Source organism: Arachis hypogaea, chromosome 9, assembly GCF_003086295.3.
Source record: "Arachis hypogaea cultivar Tifrunner chromosome 9, arahy.Tifrunner.gnm2.J5K5, whole genome shotgun sequence".
NCBI lineage: Eukaryota > Viridiplantae > Streptophyta > Magnoliopsida > Fabales > Fabaceae > Arachis > Arachis hypogaea.
The window spans coordinates 80,188,448-80,199,914 of record NC_092044.1 but is presented as its reverse complement, the minus strand read 5'-3'; the positions used below and the strand labels follow the sequence as shown (position 1 = coordinate 80,199,914).

The 11,467-nt window shown below is 30.7% G+C and overlaps 1 protein-coding gene across 2 annotated transcripts; it reads left to right on the top strand.

Annotated features, from left to right (window-relative positions):
* The first annotated feature begins 1,574 nt into the window (after positions 1-1,574).
* Positions 1,575-10,072, top strand: LOC112711091 (uncharacterized). 2 transcript variants are annotated; one of them, XM_025763638.2, is made up of 3 exons: positions 1,575-1,858; positions 8,633-8,896; positions 9,372-10,072. In XM_025763638.2, exons 1-3 carry the CDS (start codon positions 1,691-1,693, stop codon positions 9,651-9,653), a joined length of 714 nt encoding a protein of 237 aa, XP_025619423.1. In that variant the 5' UTR covers positions 1,575-1,690; the 3' UTR covers positions 9,654-10,072. The 2 variants fall into 2 exon arrangements, with proteins under 2 accessions (XP_025619423.1, XP_072059157.1); XM_072203056.1 differs by lacking the exons at positions 8,633-8,896; positions 9,372-10,072 and adding an exon at positions 4,994-8,332 and having other exon boundaries at positions 1,720-1,858.
* Positions 10,073-11,467: the final 1,395 nt, after the last annotated feature.

Here is an 11,467-nt window from a genome sequence, read left to right as displayed (position 1 = left end):
ACTACTACTCTATCTCTCTTCTGCGCTGCTACTGTTGCTGATATTAGGGAAGAAGAAGTCAAACAAGTTGTTAAAGATAAGTTTCAAGTTTTGGAAACTTTACTCCTCTATTAAAGGGGTAAACGGCCAAGGATTGGAGTAAAGAGTGAGAGTACAAAATTTGGGTTTCCGTAGTTTACAGAGTTATGCCTTCTTCTCCTTCATAGTTTTCAATTGAATATTCAATTTTCTTAAATTAATCTTTCTTTGTTTCAATGAAAAAAGGCATTATTGTGAGAAATATAAGAAAAAGCCATTGAGTGAAAAAAAGTAGAGAGAGTTAGACTTGAAAAAAATCTAAATATTTATTTCAGAAATCTTTTGTATGTAATTCTGTTTTGTTATCATGATCCTGAGGAGATTCTTTTGTTAAGTTGGGTGAGCACTTAGTGGTTATAAATCTAGGTTGAGTTCCTAGTGAAATCTGACTTTGGTAGAAGTTTGGTTTTCCCTAGATAGGATTGGGTTGAATTCTAGAAAAATTGGTGAATGTAATCTTGTTAAAAATAGTGAAATTCCATCATAATTATGATGGAGACTAGATGTAGGTTACATTGCACAAGGTAGTTGAATCAGGATAATTCGTTGTGTTACTTCTCTCTCTGTTCTGATTCTAGTTTTTTTTTCTCTAAGAGACAAAACGAAACCGTCTCCTACTTTTCATAACTAGAAATATTTCGCAGTATCTATCCCTTCACACAATTATATTTTGGCTCTTCTATCGACAAGAGACAAATTAAAAGTATCTCCTATTTTTTAACTTGAAGTGACTCAACAGACATTACAAGATTCATCCAATTTGAAAAAAAAGTAAAAAAAAAAGTTAAAAGAGACCTAGATTTAACTTTATTTTTTAAGCCACTGATATCTATCAAATTTCTTGAAAAATTAACTATTAAAGATGTATTTGATACAAATAAAAAAAAATTTAAGACAAAATTAAAATAAAAAATATTTAAAATATTTTAAATTTTTTAATAAAATTTAAAGACAAAAAATATCTTTTATCTTTTTAAAATACATCAATATATAAATAATATAATAAATAATATTTTAAGAATAATATTAGAGAATAACATTTTTCAGTCAATATGAACTAATTTTTTTAAAATATTTTATTTATCTTAAATTTTTTATTTTAAATTATAAATTTTTAATCCTACACTCTAAAATAGAAATCTTAAACCTAAAATTAATTAATATTAACTAATTAAAAAATTAGTTATATATATTTTCTCATATCTTAATATAAATAAGTATACCAAAACAAATCTCTCGTCTTAATTAACATTTATTTTTTCTGTGGCCAAACAAAACTTCAACCTATATATACCATAACTTACATTAAGTGTGAAATTATTTTCTGACTTTCTTTAACAGTAATAATACAATGAATCACTCTAACAGATGTTGAATAACAGGAGAAAGTATCAAACCTCCACTAACTTTTAAATATATATTTTTTCAACTTTAATTTTCTTACTTTTTTATTTATTTATTAACACATATTTACCTTTATAAATGCAGCCACTAAGCCCAAAAACATGACGAAACCTATATTCTTGTGTAAGTGAGAAAGAATCAGCGAGGATATATCTCTTATTAAGAGAGAGAAAGCTAAGCACAAGAAGAAAATCAGAAGAAGATTAAGATGGAATGGAAGAAATATTACTTGGATGTGATATTGGTGCCATTAGGATTTATGATAACAATTGGTTATCATGTATGGTTATGGCATAAGGTTCGGACACAGCCTTCTTCCACCATTATTGGAATCAATACTCATGCTAGACGCTTTTGGGTCCCTGCCATGATCAAGGTACCTATTCCTCTCACTCTTCTTACTGCTATAGCTACCAACCTTCTCCATCAACACCTTAGTTAATTATTATAATTAATTACCCAAAATCTATATACTATGATCAAATAATTCTCTACTTTCACTCCAAAAGAGAGTAAAAGTGGTAGTTTGAATTCTGAAGAGCTCTCTTGTGAAAAACTGTACCGTTTATTGCTCTTGGTCCCGGAGACATAGACTTCTGTGTCTATCGTTTTAGTCTATTCAAAAGGAAAAAGGCAATGTAATATGGCTAACATAATTTATTATTTTTAATTAGTAATTTGTTAATAATATTTAAAAATATTAATTAATATATGATATTGTTCCGGTAGACTAAAAATATTGTACTGTTAATTAAAAGTGTTGGTCAATATAAATTAAAATAATTAGTTTTTGGTTAATGAGATATAACTCAAATAACATAGTTTTTCCATACTCATTTAGAGGCTGCAGATTTGAGTTTTCCTATTTTTAGTAAAAAATAAATAAATAAATAAATAAAACTAGTTCTTGAACTTTTTTGAAAAGGAAATTGTTTCCTTTCAAATTAACTTTGACATGTTTTGGTTGGGACCATTTTCATGATTATGTGTATGATATGTATGCATATCTTCTAATTTACTATCCTATTTTTGAATATTGATTTTTCAGTAAATAGTAGCTAATGAATTAGCACTTTCTTATTTTTAGTAATAACTTTTACTTTTATATGTAACCTATATAATTATATATTTAATATTGTTTCATTATTTCGATAGTAATTAAAAAATACAAAATAAAATAAATAATAATTAAAAAATAACAAAAAGTCATTTTAAATTGTTTTGAGTTAATTTTTTATTATCTCTTAAATATTTTTGTTAAACTTTCTATAATCACTATTATATAATTATATTATTGTTACTTCGGCGAAGGGTTTTTGTTTATGTTGCATGGCCAAGTTGGAGCCAAAGACTGAAACGTATATAAATTGATATTATTAGGTAACGTTTGTTTATTATAGTCGTACCTTTGTACTTGAAAGAACGATTTTGATTGATAATCTACCTACTTTTGATATTAGACTTGATAGATTTAATTCAAACCCAAACTAATTTAATGGGTAGTATTATTAAGAGTCACATTTTTTTCTCTTTTTAACTTAAATCATGACATACATAAACTTATAATATTCAACTCTAGAGTTTATGTCATAAATATTTTCATACCGTACCATATAATTGGTACTAAGTATATCTTCTACCAAACATGCGACTTCTAATATATTTGATGTCATCCCCTTGCTTAAGCAAAGCGGCAATTTCACTGTTTGTGATGTAAATGATCGACTTTGCAAAATTATATTTTCAAATTAAAGGTAACTATGCATCATAGGAATCTTTAGGTATATAGAAGTGATCTAAACCTTATTAATTTATATTCAATTCCCCAGTAGCGGCAGGGGCATGCAAACTGCATTCTCACCTGTGGATGATCAGTTTACTCCTTGTTTCAATAAGATAATAATATTAGCACAAAGTTGCTGATATAAAATCTTGGCTACCTAGCCAAACTGAACATTAATACATTTATAAAAAACTTACCTTATTTAACATTTATTAATTATCGCAGCAAACAATGAATATTAAATAAGACAAGTTATGATTATTTTTGACTGATTTTTTTTAGTTATCAAATATTTTCGATTATTTATAGGTTTATGTAAGTTTTTGTTTTTTATTTTTATTTATCTTATGTTAAAATTATTTTTCTTTGAGATAAACAAATTTTAAATTTTAAATTTTTAAGTCATAAAAATTTTAATATTATTATATTATAAAATTAATTTTTTTAAAAAATAAATTGATAAAAAAAATGCACATAAATAATTATATTTGTGATAATTTTGGTGATAGTTTTTAATGCTTTTTAATTTTTTATGAATTTATTGAATTTTTTTGTATTCTTATATATTTTCTGTTCGGACACTTCACAAAATATATATTTACACACACACTAATCAAGATATTTTAAATCATAAATACGTTAACTGCGAAAAGAGTATTCATCATAAAGTAGTTTATCTTATTGTGACCTAAATACGCACTTGACTCGTGTTTGATTTAAATATTTATATAAGAGATTTAGTTTGATTTTACTAGTTTGTTAATGACTATCACTTGGATATATAAAATGACTGTTTATTTTGGGTAAATGGATTTTTGGTTCATGTATGTCCATGATATGATGTTTATCATTGTAGAATCTTGCAACGGCAAACCTACAAATATGAATATTCGAAAGAATCAGCATACAATTGGCTGGCCTTGGTTTTTGAGAATATTATTGTTATTGTTATTATTATGTTCTTCTAAGACACTATATAATGCCTTTAGCATGTTCTGGTCCACACCTGCATATGAAAGTGGGTTAGTAACTAATACAGAGAAAAGTACTTAATGATTCCACTTTTGATTTTGTGGTCTATAATATATAGGAATTTTTTTAAACATCTAAATTATTGTACCACATGTCAATATTTAATTATTCGATCTATTTTGTTATTGTTAAATTGTGATGTAATTAACTAGTTCTTTTTTTATCATTTAATTTTTTATTCTTTTATCACTTTCAATTTTATTGTGTATAAAATAAATACTCAGTTTTTAGAAACTCATGTAAGATATACTATTATTACTGATGGCTTTAATATAATTTGAAATTTGAGAAAATTAAAATAAAGATAAAGAAAGTGTCATTCACGTTTCTGGCGGCAGTCCACAATGTTAAGTAAATTTAAATCTTTCTAGGCCATAATGCTAAGTGGGTCACACTTATTTTATGTTTCATTTGTTCATTTAATTTTTATATGAGCCATACTGGTTATTGCTTACTTGCTTAGTGCTTTTAGATAAGAGTGGATCGGATACTTTAGAATAAAACATCGTTTCACGTAAGAGTTGTGTTATTTATTTCATAATATAGTATAGTGGTGGAATGTAAAGTGAAGAATTATATATATTTGTGCTTTCAAGTATAATGTAAACAAGTTTAATTTTTATAACTGATATTTAAATTATACTAATAATTTAGTTAATTTGACTTATTAAAATATATTATTGGTATCTCTCTCAGCACATTTTACACTTGCGGTACATAGCCGGTCCCAAGCCCGGATAAAGGAGGAGGGTTGTGTTAGGTCTTCGGCAACCAACGTAAAATATAGCCAAACCCCCCATGACATGAATCAAAGACATTATTGCGCTAAAGCTAGGTCGTTACCCGGAAGTAACGCGCCGTATGGCTCGAGTACGGTGTCAAAGCAAGAGCCGCTGCATCGGTGCCCGGATGTAGTGTTAAATGAGCAAGGGTTCTCGCGTTTTCGTGAACGGACGAGGGTAAATAAGCTAGTTCACAAAGGAAAAGGTAAAGGTCGAAGCGACAAAAGGTTGAGATTTGGGACATGGAACATAGGCACTCTAACAGGAAAGTCCATGGAGGTGGTGGACACCATGACAAGGAGGAAGATTAACATTATGTGCCTACAAGAAACGAAATGGGTTGGTGCAAAGGCTAGGGAGTTGGATTCTTCTGGTTTCAAACTTTGGTATACAGGAAAGGTGAAGAATAGGAATGGAGTTGGAATAATTGTGGATAAGCAGTGGAAGAAGGACGTAGTTGATGTCAAGAGGGTGGGAGATCGGATCATCTCTATCAAACTTGTGGTGGAGGGAGGTGCTTTCCATGTGATTAGCGCCTATGCACCGCAAGTGGGTTCGGACGAACAACACAAGATAAGGTTTTGGGAGGATCTAGAGAGTTTGGTTCAAGGCATATCTTTGGGAGATAAGATTTTCTTAGGAGGAGATTTAAATGGCCATGTTGGGAGAGAAGTGACTGGATATGAGAGTATTCACGGAGGCCATGGTTTCGGGGTGATCAATGCCGAGGGTAAAACTATTTTGGACTTTTCCTCAACTTTTGATCTTCTCATCGCAAATACATGTTTTAAAAAGAGAGACGAACATCTTATAACCTATAAGAGTGGCATGACAAGCTCTCAAATCGACTTCTTCTTGTTGAGGAGAGTCGACCGGAAATTTTGCATTAACTGTAAAATTATCCCGGGAGAGAGTTTGACAACACAACATAGGGTGCTCGTCATGGATTTTCGCGTTGAGCAAAAGTTGAGGAAAAGACATCATACGAAGAACCCAAGGACGAGGTGGTGGCGGATGAAAGGTGAGGAACAAAGAAGCTTCCTAAGACGGGTAGGAGAAGAGGCAAAGTGGGATGGGAATGGAAGCGCGGAAGAAATGTGGAGGGAGATGGCAGAAGTTATTAGAAGAACAGCAAAAGAAAGTTTTGGTGAATCTAAAGGAATAGGACCAAGAGACAAGGAGTCCTGGTGGTGGAATGCGAGTATACAAGAAAAGATAAAGATAAAAAGAGAATGCTTTAAAGAATGGTCTTTATGCCGCAATGCAGATAACTGGGAAAAATATAAGGCGGCTAAGAAAGAGACAAAAGTGGCTGTAAGTGAAGCAAGAACAAGAGCATATGAGGGTCTCTACCAGTCTTTAGGCACGAAAGAAGGAGAAAAAGGTATATATAGAATTGCAAAGAGCCGGGAAAGAAGAACGAGAGATTTAGATCAGGTTAAGTGCATAAAGGATAAGGATGGAGAGGTGTTGGCTCAAGAAGAGAAGATTAATGAAAGGTGGAAGAGCTACTTCTACGAGTTATTTAATGAGGGACAGAAGACTATTCCGAGCCTTGGTCGATTATGCACAAGCGAAGAAGATCAAAACTTTGACTACTATCGAAGGATTCGAGACTTCGAGGTAAAAGAGGCTCTAAAGCAGATGAAAAATGGCAGGGCAGTAGGACCTGATAATATCCCGATTGAGGTTTGGAAGGGTCTTGAAGGAAAAGGCATCAACTGGTTAACCAAGCTTTTTAATGAGATTTTAAGGTCAAAGAAGATGCCTGATGAGTGGAGAAAGAGCACCTTGGTACCTATCTACAAGAATAAGGGGGATATACAAAGTTGCGGAAATTATAGAGGGATTAAGCTTATGAGTCATACTATGAAGTTATGGGAAAGGGTGATAGAACGGAGGTTGAGAAAAGAGACACAAGTAACAGAGAACCAATTTGGATTTATGCCAGACAGATCTACCACTGAAGCGATATACCTATTAAGAAGGATGATGGAGAGGTATCGTAGTAATAAAAGGGATCTACACATGGTGTTTATTGATTTGGAAAAAGCGTATGATAGGGTACCAAGGGAGGTCTTATGGAAGGTTTTAGAAAAGAGGAGAGTAAGGATCGCATATATTCGGGCAATTAAAGACATGTATGATGGGGCCACAACTAGTGTGAAGACTCAAGGTGGTGTGACAGAAGAATTCCCTATTGGTATAGGATTACACCAGGGATCATCCTTAAGTCCATACCTTTTCACATTAGTCTTGGAAGTACTCACAGAGCACATCCAAGAGCCTGTGCCATGGTGCATGCTTTTTGCCGATGATATCGTCCTTATGGGAGAGTCAAGGGAAGACCTAAATAAGAAGTTGGAGTTATGGAGAGAAGCTCTAGAAGTGTATGGTCTGCGCATAAGCCGTAGCAAGACGGAATATATGGAATGTAAGTTCAGTCTGAGAAGGGAAAACTCCAATATAGAGGTGAAAATTGGAGAGAACACCCTACGAAAAGTTAAAAGTTTTAAGTATCTCGGGTGCATCATACAGGATAATGGAGAGATTGAACATGATGTAAATCATAGGATCCAAGCAGGTTGGTCAAAATGGCGGAGTGCATCTGGTTTTATATGCGACAAAAAAGTGCCTTTAAAACTTAAAGGTAAATTCTATCGCACCGCTATAAGACCGGCGATGCTGTATGGTACGGAGTGTTGGGCGGCTAAAGGGGAGCACGAACATAAGCTGAGTGTGGCAGAGATGAAGATGTTGAGATGGATGAGTGGTCATACGCGATTGGATAAAATAAGGAATGAAGATATAAGGGAGAGAGTTGGAGTAGCACCCATTGTGGAAAAGATGGTTGAATCGCGTCTCAGGTGGTTTGGACATGTGAGAAGAAGACCGATAGAACATCCAGTCAGGAGGGTGGATGAGATGGAAGATGGACAAAGGGCGAAAGGCAGAGGAAGACTTAAGAAGACCATCCATGAGGTGGTCAGACGAGATCTACATGTAAACGGTCTCACTGTAGACATGATACATGACAGAGCACAATGGCGTCGTTTGATTCATGTAGCCGACCCCACTTAGTGGGACAAGGCTTTGTTGTTGTTGTTGTGTATACTACTGCACGAATATAGGGAAGATAAAAGAAAACTCTTTAGAACTTAAATAAATTAATTTGTTGAATATTAAACCATATAAATGTATATATGACCTAAAACCTGAAAATATGAGGGAATATATATAGAATGTGAACACTAACTAGTTATTTGATAAATTAAATAATTTTTATATGATAAAAGATGTTTTTGAAAAAAAAATTAAAACAAAATATTATATATATAATAAAAATTAGTCATTATATATTTATATATAAATATATGTATTATTTAATTTATTTTTAATATATATTTTTTATTTTAATATCTATTATATACGAATAATTAATTTGTTGACTAATTTTGAATGTACACTTAATATATTTGAATTATAATACCAAATCTTTCTATCTTAAAAGAATTTCGTAAGTAATTTGATAAAATCAATTAACATGATACAGGACATTGAAAAGAAGAACATCTTAGCAGTCCAAACTCTTCGGAATCTAATAATGGGGTCAACTCTTATGGCCACAACATCCATTCTCCTCTCAGCAGGCTTGGCCGCAGTCATAAGCAGTACATACAGCATAAAGAAGCCTCTAAACGACGCCGTTTATGGAGCTCACAGCGAGTTCATGGTAGCACTCAAATACGTCACACTCCTTACACTATTCTTGTTCTCATTTGTCTGCCACACTCTCTCAATTAGATTCCTCAACCAGGTTAGCTACTAACTAGTTATTTCGACCTACAAATATTTTTTTATAAAATATATGTTAAAATATAAAATATATATTGAAAATAAATTAAACAATATTTATATTTATACACAAATACATAATAACTAATTTAATATTTGATTTTGTGTGCATATAGTGTTTTTATTCTTAATTACTAATGAAAAATTTGGATAATATTAGATACAATTCTGCTATGTCTATACTTTTTGTAATAAATACTGTTTGATATTAGTATTTTCTTACCAATCAAATATGAATTTTATTTGTTTTATTAATTTAAAAATAATTTAAATATACGATTAATTAATAACAATTGTATTTTTATACAAATGTCAAAGTTATTTGGCATATGAATAGTATTTTTTTAATGTAATAATTATATAATTATAGATATTATATGTATATAGATATTGAGTATTATGAAATTAATACTTGTAGTGGTATTAATGCGACATAGGTTAGCATGCTCATATGTACACCTCAAGATGTGGTGTCAATGGTGACACCGGAATATTTAAGCGATCTGTTGGAGAAGGGGACAATCTTGAACACCGTCGGCAACAGGCTGTTCTACTCGGCGGTGCCGCTGGTACTTTGGATTTTTGGCCCTGTTCTTGTTTTCTTGAGCTCTGTTGCTATGTTGCCTGTGCTATACAATCTTGATTTTGTGTGTGGTGATGCCAAGGGTAATAAGGCAGTGGTGAGGAGTACTTGTGACAAAGGAGATGGCTATGTTTAATTTGATGAATCTATCTGTCAATCGTGGTAATTATTAGATTAACAAAAAAATATCGTTCCATAATTCGATAGTAAGACAAAAGTTTTGTTCATTCAAGATGAACGGAATTTGTCATATTCACATGATAAAAATGTGAACATAACAATATCATATTTATTTTGAAAAAAGAAAAAAAAAATCTCACGTAATATATATCAGTTAAGGAATGCATGGTTGTGTAGTGAATGGTATATATTCTCGGGTTATGTAAGAATTTAGTTATTCTTAGGTTAAGAATATGACATAGATGGGAAATATATATATAAAAATGTGTATGCACGTTATTAGGTCCATCATCCACAACTTTGTGTTGTAAAGTAGTTTGTAATTCACATTTTGAAGTGCTTTACTCAAAAATAATTCAGAGGGATTTTTTCCTAGTCTTTGATTATGATTACTATTACTAATCTTTTGAGGCATGTTCATATATATAATCAAAGCTTTTTCCTCTCTAATGGCACGAAATGTTCTATGTTCTATTGATTACTTTTGTAGATTAGGCATTAATAAAAACAATATATAGTAGTGCCATCCTCTACATACTCCTGTGTTTTGCGATAGTTAAAGATAATAAGACAGACAAATTGTTTATTTGACATCGATCTTACTATAATATTAGTTAAAATTGACCACTATAATATTAGTTCTCTGGTATTACTCTATTGTTATTTTGTTCTTTATTCTACTATTATATTAGGAAAAGTGAGATTCAAATAAAATATTTTTTTTTTGATAAAAAATAAACATTCTCATTACTAAATTTATTAAAAATATATATGTATTGTAGGTGATTTTGTTTGTGATTTTTGTTATTATAAAAAGACTAATCTTCACTCTTCATTAAAGGGTACAATGTATTGTATAGAAGAATGCTTTAGATAACGTAATTTAAGTGATAAATAACTCACTCTAATATCAATTATGATTTAGATAATAATCGTACTAATTAACTACTTTTCTATTAGGGTAGTTATTCTCTTATGCTTCTTTGTGCTTGATAAGTTTGATATATAATTGTAGTTTAATAATTTGTACGATTGGAAAATATGATCATAATACAAGTAATATTCGTAATCTAATTTCAATCTTGATTCCAATTCTATTTCTGATTTAAATTAAATAATCCTAAATCTATGGAGACCACACTACCCTCTCGTAATCTTTGTACTAATAAAATCTTACCTATTAGAAACACACTTGATGAAGTAAAAAACTCTAGAATTAGTCATTTTTAGTATTTTTAGTTATTATTTGATTAGTATAAATATTAAATTTTATTAGTTAATATATACAAATTCTAAACAATATATACAAATTCTATATTAATTAATGTATATAAATTTTGATAAATATAAGTATAAATTTTATACTTTTTATATATAAAATTCTAGTTAAAATTATTACTCATCAAATGCAGAGCCAAAAATAATAATATTTTCTGACAATGTAATATTGTTCTTCTTACATTGCATGCAACAACTTGCTCTCTTCACAATTGGAGAAAATGATCTTGGGGATCATCCATGGAAAGATGCAGTTTCAGAAAAATTTGAAACAGAAGCTAATAGATTGACAAATACAGTCACCAAGATCTTTAAGAAATGGAAGCTCCATGATAATTTTTCTCACAACTTGGCTCCTTCAATCGATAGATGCTTCTTTTAATTAAGATCAGAATGATTGACTACACTTGCATATGAAGTATGGAAAAAGATTCAAGAGTATTTTGCCGACAGAACAACAGTATTATATTGTTCGTCACTCTCTGCTTTAAT